Below are 20,354 nucleotides of genomic sequence, written 5' to 3'. Positions count from 1 at the left end.
GTTTTCATGTTTTTTTTCTAACAATAATGTCTTCCTTATTACAATGAAACATTTTTTTCGAAGACTTAACGCCAAATGAAACAGTTTTAGCACAATCGTTTTGGGCTTCCACTATCTTGTAGTGTTACCAAAAACACAGTTCTGCGGCATTTATTAAGTTTTGATTTTGAACTTGATTGCACGCATTGTTGAAACAAGTGTTCGATGATTTGGCTTGTTTTTGTTATTTTTGGGAAAACATTTGACGTTTAATAAATGTTTTACATTCATCTTGACTTAAATTTTTTTCACATATTTTTTCAATAGGAAGATCAGTACACCCAACCTGAGTGCAGGTCTAGTTGAGGCAGAACTTGCTGATAATGAGAGTATAAAAAAGTAACGATGTTTTTGCAAGCACCACCAAAAATTATTTCAAAATTGGACTGTAAAATGTCCGACTTCTTTGTTTCTAGGTACATGGAATCAAGTTAATGACTTTTGACATGATTTTTGAGCTGAATCAAATTTCTGGTGAAGACATAGCGATAAGTTTACTCTATTGTCTTGAAATAAATTGAAACTCTTAAGATTGAATTTCTCAAATGCAAACTTTATTTCTTCCTTCAAATTCGTTTCAATTGTAGTGAGCTATCTCTCTCTCTCTCTCTCTCTCTCTCTCTCTCTCTCTCTCTCTCTCTCTCTCTCTTCTCTCTCTCTCTCTCTCTTCTCCACTGTCTATCTCACAAAAAGGAAAAGAATTTGAAAGAAGAATCGAATTTTATATTGGAAAACCTTTTTCTTAAGAGTTTCAATTTATTTCAATTTATTTATATATGATGTCAAAAACAATTTTATGAAAACAAGCTATGTTTGTTAATTCAAAATGGGCGCGATAGAATTTTTTAATTTTCTTTCTAATTTTTTTTGTTTTTTTTTGCACATCCTTGTCTGGAGCCACTGTGAATTTTGATATCCTTTGAATGGACTTTTTCTGGTTTCAGAAATTCGTGGATCAGAGGGACGGAACAAAGTCTTCACATTGCTGAAGAGCAGAACAGCAGATAGAAAAAGAGTTAATTTCTGCCCATGTTGCAATTTTTTAGAGACAGAGATTAAAGCAAGTGTGAAAAGTTTTTGCTACCGAGAATACCAGATTTTATTTTTTAAAGCAGTTTTTTGAAGCAGTTTTTAGCTTTAACGACAAATTTTTCTGTCCAAATGTCTGTTTTTTTTATCTAAACCAGTTTGGTGTATTTAATTTTTTTTGACTGACTCAGGTCAATATAACAATTTTGATGCAATTTGAAGTTCTTTTTACCATTTTGTCTGTTGGACGATTAGTCATAGCAGTTTTCGTATTTTTTGTCAAATTTTTTTGTCGCTCATAGTAATTGTTATCTTTGAAAATTATTTTGTTCGTCTTTGTTGTCTGTATGGTATTGCGATTTGAGATATAATAAGTTTTGGGAGTTTTTGTTACAAGGTATAAGCAAACTTTGCAAATTGTTGTCTGATTTTCAAGTTTTCTTGCCCATTCGTCATTTTCTGTGCTTTTCGATAGCGCCTCTTGAATCATTCAAAGTTTAGGGCTATTTCGTAGGTTTAGCTACTAGAGTTCTCAAAGAAATGGTTGGCAGGGCATTTTTCACTAAAATGAATGATAGAAATTTCTTATTTTTATGCAATTTTTTTTGTAGTTTGCTTTTTATTTGTTGTCAATATGTCTCTGCCTGGTCGAGTAATTGAAACTTAACAGAATTAAATTGTTATTGCCTAAAGATTTTTTGGAACAGAATGTTGTCATAAAATTTTGAGACACTGTTTCACTTTTTATGTCAGATGCTTATTTTCATGATATATTTCCTGTTATTTTTTCATAATGATTCTTATAATAAGGAAGAAGGTTTATTTTGTCAATTTGTATGGTCTTTTTTCTAATTCAGGTTGTTTCAAGAATTCCTCAAGCTAAGTTTTTAAAGATCTGTTTACATATTTTCACAATTTTTGATGTTAAATTTGAGAAATGATTGAGCTTATCACGAAAAAACAAGCGGTGTGAAAAAGCGATTGCTTTCGCAAGGTACATTGTTTTCTAATTTCAAAGTAGAGAAAAATAATGTTTGAAGAAAATTTCGCTCCCATAATTGTGATTTTTTGTTTTGCGAATCAATTTATGGCCATTTTTAGGCCGACTTTTTGGTTAATCAATAAGAACTCTTGGAATTGTGGCTCAGGAAATGTCCTGTTATCTCGTTTACTTATCATAACTGCTGCAGGCAACTAGATGCGTTTTTTTACAATCAAAGAACCTCGAAGTTTAAAAGACATGTTTATTTATCCCTGTTAATAAATAATAATAAATAATAAATAATGTAACTAGCGGATTAAATAGGAACTTTTGATGGAAATAATCTTATAACTAACTGTGTGGTAAAAAGTATGAATCTGGTCAAATGATTTAGCCTAGCCTTTTTAAATTTTGCTACTATGTTACAATAATGCACAGAAATGCACGCGCGTCATAGATTTTACCCCCCCCCCCCCCCCCCCCCGCATTTTACTCGAAAATCTTTTCCATAAACACTTAATAATCTATAATTTTTTATACAACGTTTTGCTAATTGTACCAATTATATAAAGAATCAAAGTCGGGGTGAAATGGTAGGGGGCAAATTAAACTTAATCGGTGTGAAATGATTGGAGGCAAAACTATAAAAGACGAGCTGGGATATCCTTAAGAAGAAGACTAGTCTAGAGTTTCTACATCTGCAGCGCAGACAACACAGCTCAGTTTATCAGTTCATACTTCAGTACACATCTTCTGTTTAATCCCTTAATTGCAACCGAAGCACGTTTAGATTTAGAAAGATGCGAAAATTGTTACTGGGTAGTAGAATTATTTCGTTTATTTGCCAAAACTCGTTGACTTTTTAAAAAAATTTGGATCTTTTCTGTTTGTGCCCTCCCAGTACGTTATACGCCCCCAGGTACAGAGCACGTGCCATTATATAGTAAATCACAATGTAAAAATATGGCACGTGCGTCTGGGGGGTGCAAATAATATGCTGGGGGGGGGGCACAAACGGAAAAGATCCAAAAAGTTTAGCACACTCAACGCATTCACCTATTTTCTGACTGACAAATGTTCACCGCCCTAATCGTCAATCTGAACATCGTCATTTGGCGGTGAACATTTGCAAAGACCTCGGCACGAGATACTTCATCAACTTCATGTTAATAATTAATTGAGAATATGAAATAGTTTACCACTGTCGTAAAATTTTTCACTTAGCACAAATTAGGTTTAAATTTTCCATTTTAAAAAAGGTCGATGATTTCCAAAGTTGATCAAATTCATTCCAATCTTTGATTGATTTTGTTCACGTCAGTCGTATATGGACATACAGAACTTGCCAGTTATGTGATAAAGTACTGTTTTGCAATATTCGCCCTCTTCACAATCTTCGTTCGATTTGCAATAGCGTCTGTCTTTGGGCACACAGTATCCTTGCTTCCAAGCTGAATAGAAAAATGCAAATTATATAAAAATGAATTAATAATTTTTAATGGAAACCCGAGGACCCAGTCCAAACCGACTTCTAATCAGATCCACTCAAGGCCAATAGAAGCGCTAACAAAAACTAGAACGCAGCCCAAGTTGAGGTTGCAGAACAATATAATGAGCGTATCAGGGGGTGTCTTGTGTTCAAAATTACGAGGTCAGAAATATAGATGAACGCACCAGAACCTGGACATATAGGCAACGTTGAATGCCCAAAAGACTGAAAATAGGAGCGCGAAATGAAAAAATCTGAAAATGAAAAAAATCGCTGATTAAAAACCATTTGATAGCTAATTGCTCATGAAACCGCTAATTGCTCAAGAGGTCGGGTGCAGATGGGACGAATTGGTGGGGTACAACCTCTAAAAAACTGACCCTGAGACAATGATTTTGTGTCGTCTCTTCGGTGAATTAGAGACTAGCAGAGACTACTAGTCTCGAGGTGTGCAATTTATGGTATGATTTTATGATGAACGTATACTGATCAAATTTTTTTTAAAAAACAAATTTAAATATTACTTGATAAGGCAAAACTTTGTGCAAAAATGCAGATAAGTTTAAAAAGAAAACATAAACAACTAAACGTTGGAAGAATTGCTTTCGAAAGACTGGTGGGAACTCTAATCAATTGCAGCCTGCTTCAGTCGGGGGAGGGGGAGTCTAAATGGGACTAAGAAGTTCAATAGTGTGCTTCAAATAACCACATTAGAGGTTAACATATTCCACTATTAAGATTTAAAGTGAAAAATGGCACCTATTTCGGCGCACTTTTCATTTGACTTTTAGTATAAAATTGTCGCCAATTGAGTTCAGCTGCTTGAAATTGTGATTGAGAGAGAATTTTAGATCACGCGAAACGCAAAAAGTCAACGGCTTTTATGGAAAATAGTTTGGAAAACACTTAGGGGAGCTAAATTGACAGGTAAACAACACAGTGAGCAGATTACCGGACTACAGACGCAAAATTGACGTTTGAGACTTCAAATGCCGAAGACGAAATTAATTAAAAGAAAAGTTCTATTAAAGGTTTTATGCAAACTTTACCCTTATTTCCAAATTGCATTACAAACGCCAATGCCTGTCAAGTAAAAAAGTTTCATAATACCACAGTTTGTTTGACTGACCTCTATTCAACTTCAACTCGAATTTACATTCTCAGTTTAGACTGAATATGTGTGTGTTGAAGTTGATTTATTGAGTGAGATAAATTCATGTATGCCCAGAAAACTCAACACAGGAGTGAGCTGAAAACATAACTAGAGAGAGATAACCTAAATATGACTGAATAAAAATGACATCGCGCACGCAAATTCAACAATGCCGGTGTCAAGAGGTGGTCTAGATATGAAAAAAAGAATTGAGTAAGGGGGAGTTTCATTGGGTGGAGTCGGCGGAAGGGGGTTTGGTTGACAGACAAACTTCTGATTGCAAAATGAGACGTAAAGTTCTGCCTGAGATTTCTGTCTTAAATAATAATGGAAGGTACGAGCATATGGTGCGATCAGGAGCGTGAGTTACAGGGTAATCTGAAGTTGTCAATTAATATAATGACCACTTTACCTTCAAAATGACCTTTATACCTTGAATATTACCAGCATTCCCCAAATACTTCAGGAACTAAAGTTATTAGAAGAAACCAAGCTACGGTTAAAGACCAATAATGGAAAACAGAACTCAGCGTTCGAATACAAAAGTAAACGATCTAAAAAACGTATTCAAAGTTTAATTCATTAACAGTTTTCCACTAAAAAAAGGTGGAACACCAATACAACTCTTCCGGTTGTAAACTAGACCGACATATAACCAAGCAATACTCACTATTTGGATGCAAGAAAAACACGAAGAGACCATTAATAGCCCTACTACTAATGAACTACTATTATGAAGAAATAGATAAATCCAATAATACAAAGATCTGATAGATCCACAAAACCGATTTTTGTTATGATTGACGCTTCCCAAACATTTGGTAAAGTTTTTCTTATTTTTGAAGTCAATTTTTTGAAAAAAGGGTGACAAAGTTGTGCGTTTTAGTAAATCTTGACATTGAAGTCAATGGCTATTCATTTTTAGCGCCCCCAAACAAAAACAAAATTTGACAAGCAGAGAACTACGGATGTTTTATTTTTTGTCATGATCAAAATCAGTTGTTAACAAGGATTTCTTTGAGTCTTTTCCATACTGCAGTAGCAAAGTGCTTTTCAATTTTAAATAATACTGTGTTTATGGTTCTTACTGATATATTTTCAATACATAATTTAATCTACATTTATTGCTTTTACGTCAGCGCGCTGTGCGTAATTCTTACGTATTGATTACGTGACTCTGATGAGGTCACTGAGAAAGCCTGGCAATAATCGATATATTTGTTAGAATTTCGAAGTAACTTCATCAGAGTCACGTAACTATTTTGAAACACGTGTTGTACAAGCTCAGTCAGATCTATTTCACTTGCAATAAAAGTGATTACAATTTTTGATTGCGAAAAAAATGTAACTTATATATATATATATATATATATATATATATATATATATATATATATACCTATATACCCGATCCAATTAGTGCTTATAGTTACACCCACTTACTGTAATTCCACTCTCATGCCAGCACCTTGATCACCATTTTGGATATTAGGTTTTAGGTGATTTGGGGGAAGCGAATAAATCCTATTATTGAAAAAAAAACAGCAAAATCACAATTGCAGTTAATCAGCCCTTTTCTTCTTTTCCTGATGAGACTCTTTTGATGAACCATTTTTGACTTTTTGATTTTTATATCATTTTTGTGATCGCTTTCGTTTGTGCCCCTCCAAGCATAGTGATTGTATATTTTTTACAATGCCTAGACGCATATGCCATATTTCTAAATAATGATTTACCATATAGTAGCTCATGCTCTGGAACTGCCGGAGCATAACGTACTCGGAGGGAGTAAAAACGGAAAAAGATCCCATTTCTGCTATATGTTTATATTGCATTTTAATTAATTGTCTTTGTCTTTTTTAGCCAAATAGAAGAAAAGATTAATTTTCCCCAATGAAAGATGGCGGAAGAGGATACAATGCTGGCAACATCATCTTGTGAAAAACTTCAACGGCTGGAAAACCTCTGGACAAAACTGACTGAGGTGAAAAAAGAATCGGATCCTGTGTTCTACAGAACTTAGATTGACATGTGTTCATCTAGTGGGGCTATATATAACAACTGTACAATCAATTTTAAATGAAAAGCACGTTTTTGCATGTCTGAGTTCGTTAAGATCTTGCACTGTATAAAGGTAGATCTATCATAAAGGAGAAAATCTGGCACTGTCAAAATCTCGCATTGTAAAACTTGCATGTGCCTGTTTCAATTGATGGTTACGTGACTCTACTTGAAGTCACTGAGAACATCTAGCGGTTATCGAGAACCGGTTCAAGATCTTAAGTCATATAATCGAAGTGACATCTGCAGAGGTACTTATCCATGCTTAAAACACGAAACGTGCACGTTCTAAAAAGACAAAGTCAACGGAAGTCAACTTCTGTCTAAATAGGAACTTCTGGCATTTTAACTTCTGACACTGCAGATTTTTGGAATTTTCATATTTGCATGTGAGTGTTTTCAGCATTGATCTATCCCGGTAAAACAAGTGGGATTTTTTCCTTAGCACTCTTTCCTGCAGAGAAGGCAAAAATAGTGGCAAAAGATAATGTTCAGGACATTGAACGGTCAAAATAAACCTAAACCGAATTAGTCTGGATAAATTGCTCGCGAACGACAGGTGGCGCATTTTAATTTAGAGGGGCCTGTATAACCTAGATACTATTTTTGAGTGCAAATTTTTTTTTACCAAATAGGGGTTTGAAACCCAACATCCCGTCTAAGGGTTTGAAGCATTCAAAATTCTGCTATATTCTACAATCTCTTCTGTTTTAGCAAAAGACTTAATGTCTGAATACGTGCAGTTCAGATCACGCAAAAATCAGCAAGTCACGCATGAAAAATTCACCAGAGCAGTCAAGAAGGCTTTAAAACAAAACGGTCAAGAAACGATTTGCATAAGAAAGACATAAGAAGGACAAGAAATTTTTTGATTGGAAATTACTCCGTCACTCAATTTGGTAGATTGAGATTGGGGGCTGAATTACCATGGGATTGGATTACCATGGGACCTCAAGGTTTTCCCAGAAAAAGATAAAGTGGGAACTGTGCTAGATTGACATTCCGTAAATTTAGTAACTGCACAAATCTGACACACTTTGACGGATAATGCAGTAATTTTTGCTAAATATCTTAATTGTGCGCAAAAACTCATAAAACAATTTAGCGCAATTCCAGCTCACAAATAGAAACTGACATTAAAAAAAGGTCTAGATATCCTGCTAAGTGATGTGAAAGTTGTTATTGATTTTTTATAATTTTAGCAAATTACCTCAAAACAGCACAAACCCTGTAAATTTTCAATACATTACTTTTTCAATTTTTGATCATCACCATCAATATTCATGTCAGGTCAGACAAAATAGGGCTATTGTAGAGTTTATTTCTCTCGTAATCAAGTATCATCTGGTATCTATTATATTATCTATTATATCTGGTATATTATCTTTTACTTTAAACAAGTAAAACGAATTGAATCAAAATTTTATGGAATATAATATCAGAAGATAATGCTTAAAACACAATATGCAGAACATCATAAAAAACGCAAATTTTAAGCGTAAAAAACACGGTTATGTGTTTTTTCATTTTTTTATTCAAAATATTTTTTCAACTTTCCGAGGGCGGGATTTTTGCACGAGGGACGAGAAAATATTGCGCTCGTTATCAGCATAAAGCATCGGCATCACCACTAGAAACTGCTTCTATTCTGTTATCACCCAGGTTGCCCACCTTAGACAAAATCCAGGTTGCCCACAGTACAAAATAACGGTACTGCCTGGTTTCTCTCAAATTTGAGCTGCTAAGAATGATGTTAAGTGAAACGTTTAACGAATTTAAACTGCTTCTGAATGCTTCTCTTATCGCTGGCCACGAGATTCGAAACTCCGAAAAAAGTACAAATCTTAGTACGGCTCCGTATAAGGCTGCATCCAGTTTTCCCATTTTTTTAAGGTGCAGTATTTTCCACAAGGAAACTTCAATCACTTAATGCGAAGTCAACAAAACTATGTCTTTGTTAAGAGTCAAGACTTTGAGACTTTTTTACTGTCAATTTTACGGCCTTTAGGTACGGTCTTAGTACGGCACCTTATTGGTCTTAATACGGCCTTAATACGGTTGTTGAAATATTTTCAGAACTCGTTGAACTTCATACTTCGCAGCTAATAAATCGAAGCCATAAAGCCACAAGAAATCCAAGGAATTACTTGCAAGTTTTTTTTCGCAATTTGCATCAACTCAGCGAACTTTTATAACAATTAACCGCATTCATTGTAACCTGTCAAGAGCACCTGAACCTCAACCCAGGTTTCTTAAAAATCAAAGTAGGATGGAAAAGGAAATATTACTTACTATGGTAGGGCGTCTGGGTGAAGATACACTCATACGCTGGATCACCGCACCCTGGAAAGTCCACTGAGCAGATATGCATTTTCTGGGTATCGTCCGCTCTGCGAGCTTTCCGGCCGAGCAACCCGGTGAACCCGGACGTTGATTGGAGACAAACGGTTGTTAAAACTATCAAGACAATTTTCACTGCCACCATCTTTCTTCTGTTCACTATAAAACGATGTATAGACTACGTGACTCTGATGAAGTCACTGAGAAAATCTGGCAGTAATAGAAAAACACGTAGCGGTTTGAGAGATAAGTCAGATTTTCGAAGTGACTTCTGCAGAGTCACGCGTATCCAAGATGGAAGACAAGCTTACGAAATCGAAATCCGGCACTGTATATAGGAAAATTTGTTATTCGAGAGTCTGGTACAGGAGAAATTTGGCATTTGAAAAGTAGCGCGTGCGTATTTCATTTTCAACAACGAACACGCAGAGGTTACGAACCCCTCGTGTCAAATATTTAGGTCTGGCAGTCACGGTGGGGGTCAAAAAGCCCGGTTGTTCGTTAATCCAATGAACTAATTGTTAGGAGTGAACAGCGATGCAAATCTGATTTTGTAAATCAGTTTATGATTATAGTTATCAATTTCATTGCGCGAACAACTATTACTAATTAAGCATGAGTGACCAAAGTGTGTGATACGCAACATAATAAAAACTGTAAGGCGAGTATTACAACTAAAATCAATCTGTTCTCTTGGTGCAAATCGTGACTTCTGTTTTCATGAATCGTTAGGTGGAAATTGACTATAGAAATGTGCAATTGTAAAACCTCAAAATGAACTAAATCAGAATGCACCGTATACGCCACACTTCCCTTTAACCAAAAAAAGAAATTTAATTTTACGATGACAGCCACTTGGATATCACTAATTTAATAACAAAATTTGTCGGAAATTTTAGCAGGCAAAACAAAAAATTTGAGCATAAAAGTTTGTTTTAGAAAGGTAGTAAGTTCTTTAGTCGCACTGTCTAGTCAGATTTTCCATCTCTGACACAAAATTTTGGATCTTCTCCGTTTTTGCCCCCCCCCCCCCCCCCCCCAGTAAGTTATGCTCCTCCAATTAGAGAGCACCTGTCATTACATGATAAATCATTGAGTAAAAGTATGGCACGTGCATCCGGGGGTGGAATTAATATGCACCAAATAAGCTGGGATGGGGCACAAACGGAAGAGATTCCACTTTTTACAAAGTTAAATCCTATTGGATGTTGACTTTTATTGATTAATGGTTTTGGCGTCATTCTCTAAATCTCTGTGATCACTGATTGTCTGTATTTATGGTCCAAAGTGCTTTTTTGATGGAATGACAGCTCTTCTTCAGATAATAACAAAAAGCTTGATCTCACAAAACTTAAGACAATTGGCTAAAAGAATAAAATGATAAAACTTATAGTTGGCAATCGCAACTTGAATACAGCGAGGAGCGTGTATTCATTAGTCTTTATATATAATAGAGATCTTTGTGTGATTTCGAGGAGTAAAATCGATTGATCTATTGTAAATGATCAAAATCAGAGTTTGTCCTGCTAAGTTGTAAATTGTTACGCAATAGGTCAACACCGGACTTCATCAGGAAAATCGGACAGTGAAAACAGACTTTAGCCAAAATATCAATTTTGCCGAGCACAATCACAGTAATTACAATGACCACGAAATGAGTTTGACCGAGAGACGAGTGGCACAAGCAGAAACTGGAAGGAACTGGACCCTCAAACGTAAACAATTCTGCCTGTCATTGGGTAAAAATGTAACCACCGAGGTTTCCAATATCATTTTTCCAAATTATTTCGAAAAGATCACCTCGAAAGAGAAAGAGTACACAATTTAGCAGAATTAGCAATCATAAAAAACGAGACTCAAGAAGAGTATAACTTTAATTGCCGAAAAAATTGCAATGAGCAATGGAATTCACAATATGGTGCCTCTGAGGACAATTACGTTTCTATGCTCTCTGACAAAAATATCTATGAAATTGCACCAAAAAAGACATGCAGCTAATAACCGATAATAGCAATTGCAGCATATAACTCTACTCTGGCCTTGTATAATATATAAACAATTTATTACTAGCTAAACGAAAAGTGTTCAAAACACATTGGTCTTAGAAACAGCCCCTAGATATAAGTTTTTTTTTGAAGAACACAGTTAAAAGTCTCGATACTATAAAACACCAATAAAATATAATGCTCTGAAGGTGCCACGTTCAAAACTAGTCTTAGTTGCAGACCGGTTTAAAACAATAAATGGTCGTAATCCCTTTGAACAATTGGGAATCAGAACAATCTACAATCAAGTCCAAACGAAGATGTCAATTCCTTTAACTGTTGCTGTCCAATAAAAAAAATTGCTGAAAAACTTCCCAGAACTAACCAGTACAACCGGAAAATTAAAAATTCATACGGTCTAAAATTCGCGAAAAGCAAAAGCATCAAATCAGAGGGGCCAGAAAAGTTCTAATCCATTTGCAGCCTATAGTCTAATTTGAATTAAAAAATTTATTGAAAAAATTTATTCAGATCAATTTTTCTTTTTCCAAATCGTGATAACAGTTAAAAAAGATCAATCGATCAAAATAATGCGAGATTCTAAAAATCTCAGAAAATAAACTGCATATAGGCAATTATCACATGAGGAACATAGATTCTCTCAAACAAATAATTCCCAAAAGGCAGTAAATTGTACACATACTGACCTTTAGAATACTTAATTCTTTCTAGACGCTTTTTTAAAACATTGTTGACAAAAAGGTAATCACCATCGCGAACTAGTAAAAAAGTGTTTGAGGACGCGAAATGACAAAAAAATCCATATAATTTCACCAAATTGCCATTTTGCTAAAATGGAGACAGATACGTTACACAGTTTCCTTCACAAAAATTGCTTAAACAGGAATTGCGCTATTAGCAAACAAAATTCTGGTTATCCACCAATTCAAATCTCCAACAAATCTAAAAAAATTGAGATCGTTCATAGGGTTTTGTCACCAACCATCCCAAATTCGTCATTCTTTGAGACCATATTATAAAAAATCAAAATTCGTTGAATTCAAGACATTGAAAAACAACTTCATGAAATCGGACAAGGAAACACACAAAAATCTGAGAACAATCTTTTCAGTCCCAAGTTAATAACATGGGTAGAATGCAATGCTTTGAGGCAAGGACTAGGTGGGGCTCCAGAACTGACAAAAGCAGGTTAACGAACAGCTGTTTTGCCTCGAACTTTCTTTATACTGTCGAAGAACGCTACAGCATTAAACATTTAGAACTCCTCGGAGTAATTTTGCCAAGCTGTTAATATCCATTTGAATATTTTAGTTATAACCGCGTTCCATTTTTCCGTGGTTAGATGAATTGCAATTTCATCTAGCCACCCAAGTGTACCAAGGATCACTGCGAAAATTGTGGCCTCTGGTTGCGCTGTTTTTTTGCTTTTTCATTGATCGGGACTGTTACTAATTATGCAAATCAGGTTAGATTTTCTATCGACATTCCTGCATGAATCATAATCAATGATTTGATTGTTCTGTTTCTGTTTTGCTTGATTGAGCTGTTCTGTTTCGCTTCTATTGATTTTTAGGCCCCCGTTGCTGGGTGGGGGAGGAGGGAGGATGAAACGCAGAAAAGATGCAATAAATTAAAACCAATGGACCTAAAATAAGAGTTGGGCAATCGTGCAATACTCAGATTTCTATTAGAGTTGCGAGTCAAAATTAACTTGAATGACACAATTGAGTTTTGCGTAGATTAACACAGGGAAGAATCACAAAAAGTTAGAGAAAAAATAACATCACAGTTTGCATCTTTTCATTTTACGTTCACAACCTTGGTTGGCACATTTTTTGCAGATGCCATATATTTACAAGAAGGTTTGCCGTGCAATGAATCTTTTTCGGTAAATGGGTGTGCATAATGAACTTTAGAGAGACAAAAAGGAGACGATTCTACATTTTATTTTAAAAATAGGGTTCTTGAAATTTTAACAAAAGAACCACAGCAAACTTCTTCCGTTAGACTCAAAAACTCTTCAATTATGTTTAGGAAAAGGGATAGTTCCTGGGAATTTTTGAGAGGTTCAAAAACTATAATGTAAATGAATTTTTTTAAAAAATATTTTAATTGCTAGGTCTTTCAAGTCATTGACCCATCAATTTACCGCATCATAAGATTGTCAAAAAAGTCAAAGTTTCGAATGTTTACTGGATGTATCAAACTTTGTGTCTGGGGTATAGGGAAAAGTTCACTAGTAGCTTCACAATCCCGTACCTTGACTAAGGGCGAGAAAATAGTTTTTGTTGATTTTGTTGACGCCTTCACTTGCTTGATTAGATTTCCTAGCTACAACAACTTACATTAGACTGTCAGATGTTTGACAAAGTATTCATTTCTTTTTTGGGGAGCTTATAAATTAGTTCGTCTGTTCAAGCGCGCTCTTTTTACTCAAATGTGGGATTGATCAGATTTAATCGGTTGATTTTACTGCAAAAAAGTGGTCTTTCCCATTTTAGCCAACCTTTTAGTGGTCAGATAACCTATTGTTCCCAATCATGGTAAAAAACATAATGGGCAGCCTCTAATTTCACTGGATGTATCGATTTTAGTTTCAGGGGGATGTGGGGAAAGGTTCACTTGTAACCTGACAATCCTGTACGTTGCGGTAGTCTACAAATTCCAGTGAAATTTTTGGCTGCTCATCTAGTGAAATTATGGACCGCCCCATGTGGTATTTTTTAACCATGATTGGGAGCTATAGGTGGTCTGACCACTAAGATTGGGGCTAAAATGGGAAATACCCCTTTTTGTAGTAAAATCAATCGATTAAATCTCATCAATCTCAAAATTGAGCAAAATGAGCGCGGCTTGAACAGACAAAGTAATTTTTTGATGGCTGGATAAGTTGTTGTGTGATTTGAGTAATTACTGAACTTATTTTATTACATTGATATTGCAATCAACTTTGTTTTCCAACGCCAAATTAATTAGAATGCATATTCTGAGTAGCAACGAAGACGAAAAAAATGTACTTCGAGAACGGTGCCGTGAATTTTAGCCGAAAGGAAATTTAGCCGAATGGAATATCAACCGAAAAGGAGACATTATACAATTAGATTTCAGAACGACTATTTTTGTTGCGAGAACAACATGATCGGTCATGATATTTTGTTCGGTTGTGATATATTCATATCAAGTCCCAGTCTGTTGAGGCATGGTCGTGGCCCGCGAGAGATGGCCAATTGCGTTAGTTTCATGTGCAGCCTAGTTACATAAATGCGCGCCCACTTGTGTTTGCTTACATCAATTATCTCAGCAATTAATTCTTCTAATTTTGAGTCTTTTGAGTGTTTGGCTAATTTTCACGTCGGCTAATGTTCTTGACACTTTCAAGAACAATGCCTTCTAAGTTTTTCGAACTTCAGCATCAACGGGGCTAAAAACTTATTTCAGCTTACCTCTTAGCCGATTCAAGGAAACTGAGATATACACCGGTCAGATTATCAGACTATATTCAACTCTCAGAGCACACACCCACCAGCCCATTTTCTGAATTTCAAATCAGTTTCGACCAGAAACAGATAGTTTCAGAGCACTGATTAGCCGTTCATACCAAACTTCAAAGCCCTTATTTTTTATTTATAGTTTAATCCATTTATCTTATGTTCTCAATTACAATTAAATTCTTTCAGTCTTTGATTGATTCTGTCTGAAAGTCGAGTAAATATTTTTCTATTTTAAGAATTTATAGCATGTATCAAAATCTTAATAGAATCAATTAATTTGGTACCCGGGCCGAGGTGTCCACCCGTATTCCACCGTTATTAAGCGAGAATATGGGTGTAAAGCAATTTCCACTCTTAAATAACGGGGAAAAGATTGTAAAAGTGTAATTTTGAGGAAATTACACTTTTTTTACACTCTTTACACTCTTTACTCCACTCTTTTTACACTCTAAAATATTACACTCCTTAGTCCAAATTTTAATAGGGAAAGGAGTGGAAGAGTGTAATTTTAAAGAAATTACACTCTTAGAAATACACTATAAATTTAAATAAATTACTCTCTTAGAAATACACTAAAATTTTAGAGAATTTTTACACTCTTAGAAAAACACTACAATTTTAGGGAATCTATACATCCTTAGAATTGCAATAATTACACTGTTTTAGTCCATTTATTTGAAATTTATGTTTTTTGATCACCTACAGGTGTAAAGAGTGTAACAATAAGTTTTAACGGTGTAATCAAAAGAATGTGAAAATAATTAATCCACTCTTATTCCACCTTTAAATCTTAAAATTACACCAGGAAAATTACACTTTAAAATGGAATTCCACCCTTAATAAGGGTGGAAAAATATTATTTTTACACTCTTTACACTCTTTTCCCCGTTTTTTGGGCATAATCCTCGGCCCGGGTAGCATTATCGTACCGGATACGGGGAGGTGACTCGGTTGGTATCTTGACGAGCGCTAAGTAATAAACAATAACTTACCAGAATTCAAAACCAATTATTTATTCGGAGTTTGAAATTAAGCCAATTGGCTTTGTGCCGTATTAAAATAGTGCTATTTCAACATTCATTGTTTATTTTCTTAGATGTCTGGTCTTGAGTTTCATGAATCTAGACTTATAGTTCAAACAAAACCGAAAGGGCTTCAAAAGCGATTGTTCTAATACTGAAAGTTGATTTCGGAGACACTATACTACGTATTGTCTTCCCTGCTGAGGGTTTTTGTTAGGGTCAATGTTATATTTAGACCACGTTTGGGAAAGATTTATCAAGGGTTATTCCTCTAAGAAAAAAGTACATAGCTCTAATGGTAATCTTAAGATCTTATCGCCCTTTAAAACGAGTACTTTGAGAAGAGTGCAAAAGAAATTAAAACTGGGTTATTTGAGTTAGGAATAAATACTTTTGACTATGATAACTTCGACATCGGAACTCCTTTGTGATGTGGTTTTGTAACTTACACCTTTTAATTTGAGAGAAAAATTGGAGGTTCCCATGATATTGAAAGTCAAAACTTTCATGTCTTAATGCCTTACTGCTATTTTTTCAATTTTTTTTTCGCTTGACCAATTTTTCTTCTGACCCATTTGACTTTTCCTCCTCAAAAACCGGATAAACAGGTAGCGCCAAGAGGGAGTTAAGGGCTCTTAGAGCATTTCAGGCTACTAGACGTTAAGTAACTGTTCTGGAGACATACATTCATTGTGTGAATGCGGTTCTTAGAGTTTGGCCTCCACACTTCTCAGTTCCCTCCCCCGCCCCTGCTTATCGTTGCACTCATAACCCAGAGCGCTCGTTAACCCCCCATAAGTCCCCCACTGTGCTCACTCTACGCCCTTCTAATTAAGCTAAAGCTGGCTTCCCTAGGTCGTAGCTAGCTACTTACAAAGCCAACCTCTGGTCAGTCGTTTGAAAACAATTCGCCAGACGTTAGTCGGTTATGTTTTTCATTGCGCTCTATTAAACAAAAATTGAAGTTCTTTCTCCATGTTTGAAAATTATTGCCTGCTCGTACTAGAGCGCGTGTTTAATGCCTTTCTGCTTTCGTGTTGCTATTCACTAAAATCAGAAAAATTTTCTTGATCTTGTTGGTATTTTTGATGCAACTTTGTATTTGCTCGATTTTTTGTCTCGCCGATTAGACTTTTTGCCCTAAAAACCGGATAACCGCACGGAAGGCATTAAGTGGCGGAGTAACCAGCCCCAACACCATCCATCCTCCTTCAACCGTGCGATTTGGTCTAATCTCTCGTCCAGCTTTCCCACAACCCTAACCCCTCCCCCATCGTATGACCCCTCCTCGTTCTAATCAGAACCACTTGCATCCCTAAGCCCGGGCTGGCTACTACCTAAGCCCACCATTCGCCAGTCGTTTGAGAGCAATTCGCCCGACCTTAGTCGGGTATTTTTGATTGCCAGTTGCTTCCTCTTTTTCGATGAAAATAGAGACTTAGAAAATGGATGCAGCGTTGAATCCCAAAATATGTGTTGACTTTCTTTGTTTGAAATGTTCTTTGCTTATCAGAGCAGTTTTGTGTAACTACTTTACTCGGATGTTACCAAATAAATGATTCTCTGAGAGGTCTTTTCTTTCGCGTATTTGGATAGGTGTTCCTAATTGATTTGTACAATTTCTCAACAGTTGAATATTTCCATAAGCTTCCTGTAAATAAAAGGGTTCACGTCGAAAACTTTGAAAAAAAAATCATATGCGAACAGCCACATATCAAATGTGATCAGCCTCACGTATGGAAAGAAAGTTCAAACGTTTGTAGCTTATTATATTGATATAGTACAATGCTATAATACACAATGAATTCCATTCTCGATCTTTAAGTTCCTTGCTGTGGTGGGTTTTACCAACACCAATTGTGTATAAAAAACCTTCAAATTAACGTTTTAAAAAAATATTCTGTCAGCATTGAATTGGGAATCCTATGATACTGTAAGAATTATGATGTGAAATCATTTGTTCTTTGTTTATTGATTGTACTCATATCCTCCTAGATGAAAATAAAGTTTTTAATATCGGTGCTGAGTTTTATAATGTTATACATTTTTTTGCTGAGAAAATTACTCGCTACGGATAGTGGTTTTGTTGTTTTCCTCAGAACTTAATAGGGTGCTTACTTCAGAAGCAATGGTTAAGTGACTATGCTTGAGGTCACTGAGAACTTTTGGCGTTTATCGAGAACCGCGAAGCGGTTCGAGATATTAAGTCAGGGTTTCGAAGAGATTTCTCTGCAGAGTCACTCAACCAAGGCTTAAAACACGAAACGCGCACGTTTTAAAATGATGAAAGTCAACGGAAATCAACTTCTGGCTAAGTAGCAACTTCTGGCGTTTTAACTTCTGGCACTGCAGACTTTCTGAATTTTAAAATGTGCACGTGTGTGCTTTAATTCACTTTGATTTGTTTGTTAGGGTAGGTAGTCTAAACAATTATGCGGGGAAAAAACAAGAGTCCATAATATGTAAAGGCTGCCAATTTATCAAATAAATCTTTATTTATTTGTAAAATTGCACGTGATGCAAGAAGTGTTAGTTATAACACTACATCCATTGAGTTTCGTGTTAACTTTTCAGCCCTAACTTAGCGCATTTGGGCCCTATTATTGTAAATATACGAAAAGGGGCTCTGTTTTTGCGGGGTCATGGTTGAAGACCCAAAAGTTCAATGCACTTAACATTAATTGTTATTAAAAGGTTTAACTAATGGGTTGGAATTTATTTTGTTGCCTTTTCCTTTTCTTCTCTAAGATGAAAATGAGGGTAATATCAGTTAAGTCCTAGCCACCTCGATACTTGTACAGCACTCGTGTGCAAGCGTCCTTGTGTCAAGGAACTAAGTCACTCGGGACGAAAAGATCTGTGTTCAATCATAAAGAATCAGGTGTTTAAAATCAACCTCTTTGTAGAACAGCTTAGTCGAATAATTTGAATTTTAGTAATTGAATTGCACGCTGATCAAAAACATACGCTCATTGAAATTGACAAAAACAAAGATTAGTCCAACCATTTCTTTGTCTATTGTTCTTGCTCTACTTTACCGGCCCTATAATTCTAAGTTTCCTGTCTACATATTCGCCCTCTAGAACATGTAAAATCTCCTTGTCAACTTCTCCTCAGTTGTTCCTGAAAATGCCCAAACGCCCCATCTTGATCGTTGATTCTCTAGATAGGATAGATTAAAAACCCCAGTACCCCTTGTAGCAGTAGTATACTGTAGCAGTGCTACATATGATTCAAAACTCGAACATTTTTAGTGCTATAGGATTGAATTCTTTTGTGCTATAGCTTTAGTATATGTTGACATAGTGAATCAACCAATCAGGCTATGCCAGCTGGCAAAAAGTATAAACCATCACTATAGAAGGCAGTGAATATGTAGTAGAAGCACTTTTTCCAAATCTGCGAGGATTCAATCCACTGGCTGGCAATTCAAGCCCAGCAGCAGAGGAACAGCCGCAAACAACAATACGCTCAGCTGAGCTCGGCGGCTAAATGCTTAGCGATATAGCTGGAGCAGTAAGAGCTAATGCTTAGCTTGTTTCCTCACATTAGCAATACATACAATTATGCGCTATACTCAATAGTGATGACTGTAACTAAGTACTTGTTTCCAATTCAACATCTCATTATTCACGCTAGTTTTACTCTAAATATACATATGCGCTATACAATGAATCAAAGAATATAGGGGACCTTATATGTTTGAAGATTGGCTATGAACAAAAACTCTCCTTCAAGGAAGGCATCAAACCAATTATTGCTCGATAAACTTTATAGTAAGCCTTTAAAGTCTTAAATCAGGTTATTCCCGCAGGTTAACCCATGAAAAGATAATAGCTCAACTTTAACTAGGAAGCTCGACCGTGTAATTATAGTCAATATTGCCCCCTAAAGTCTTTTCATAAGTCGAGGCCTAGGCCTCGGAATACGCTCATTGAAATTCACACATAAAGAATAGTCTTACCATGTCTTTGTCTATTTTTCTTGCTCACTTGCCCTCTTAGTCTAAGTTTCCTGTCTACATAGTCACCCCCTCGCACATGTAAAATCTCCTTGTCAACGAGGAGATTCCCCTCAGTTGTTCCTGAAAAACGCCGAAATGCCTCATCTTGATCGATGATTCTCCAGATAAGTTAGATCATAAATCCCAGCACCCCTTGTAACAGTAGTATGCATACGAGCACAATGAATCAATGAATATAGTGGACCGTATATGATTGAAGATTGGCTATGAAAAAAACTCTCCTTCACGGAGGGCATCAAACTCTTTATTACTCAAAAAAATTACAGTAAGCCTTTATAGTCTTAAATAAGATTATTCCCGCTGTCTTCATTATTAAATGTACTTGTACCAAGAACTTTAGCGTAAGCTCGTTCGTATTAGCACGCCATACATATGGTTACAAATAGAGATCAAAGCCAAAAGAAGAAAGTTTCAGAGATGTACACTCTTACCTACTTAAACCAACTTTTTCCGATCTAAGTCCCAGATTTAGTTACTTCTGTAAGTTTAGATCTAATCGTTTTTGGCCCCCAAATTTGTTTCCCCCTATTACAATTTATCTGTTGTAATACAGCACGTTGTTTTGTTAAGAAATATAGACGTGCGCCTGTGGGCATAAGACAACTAAGTTGTGGAACCAAAAGAGAATAGATCGTCTATTCTCTTCTATATAATAGAACAGTTAGTTCATGAATATTATCACACGGTTGTTATCGCCACCGAGAAGTTATCGAACTCC

General features: G+C 35.7%; 1 protein-coding gene across 1 annotated transcript; it reads right to left on the bottom strand.

Moving 5' to 3' along the window:
• Positions 1-3,210: 3,210 nt before the first annotated feature.
• On the bottom strand, positions 3,211-19,744 carry LOC142349601 (uncharacterized). The gene is made up of 3 exons (XM_075401282.1): positions 19,577-19,744; positions 9,046-9,252; positions 3,211-3,501 (listed from the first exon to the last, which is right to left on the bottom strand). Exons 2-3 carry the CDS (start codon positions 9,236-9,238, stop codon positions 3,368-3,370), a joined length of 327 nt encoding a protein of 108 aa, XP_075257397.1. The 5' UTR covers positions 9,239-9,252; positions 19,577-19,744; the 3' UTR covers positions 3,211-3,367.
• Between the last annotated feature and the right edge of the window lie 610 nt (positions 19,745-20,354).

The sequence above is a fragment of the Convolutriloba macropyga genome, chromosome 11 (genome assembly GCF_964194025.1).
Source record: "Convolutriloba macropyga chromosome 11, txConMacr16.3, whole genome shotgun sequence".
In the NCBI taxonomy this organism is placed as follows: Eukaryota; Metazoa; Xenacoelomorpha; order Acoela; family Convolutidae; genus Convolutriloba; species Convolutriloba macropyga.
Note: the sequence above shows the minus strand (reverse complement) of the source record. Positions and strands in the feature narration are given on the sequence as shown.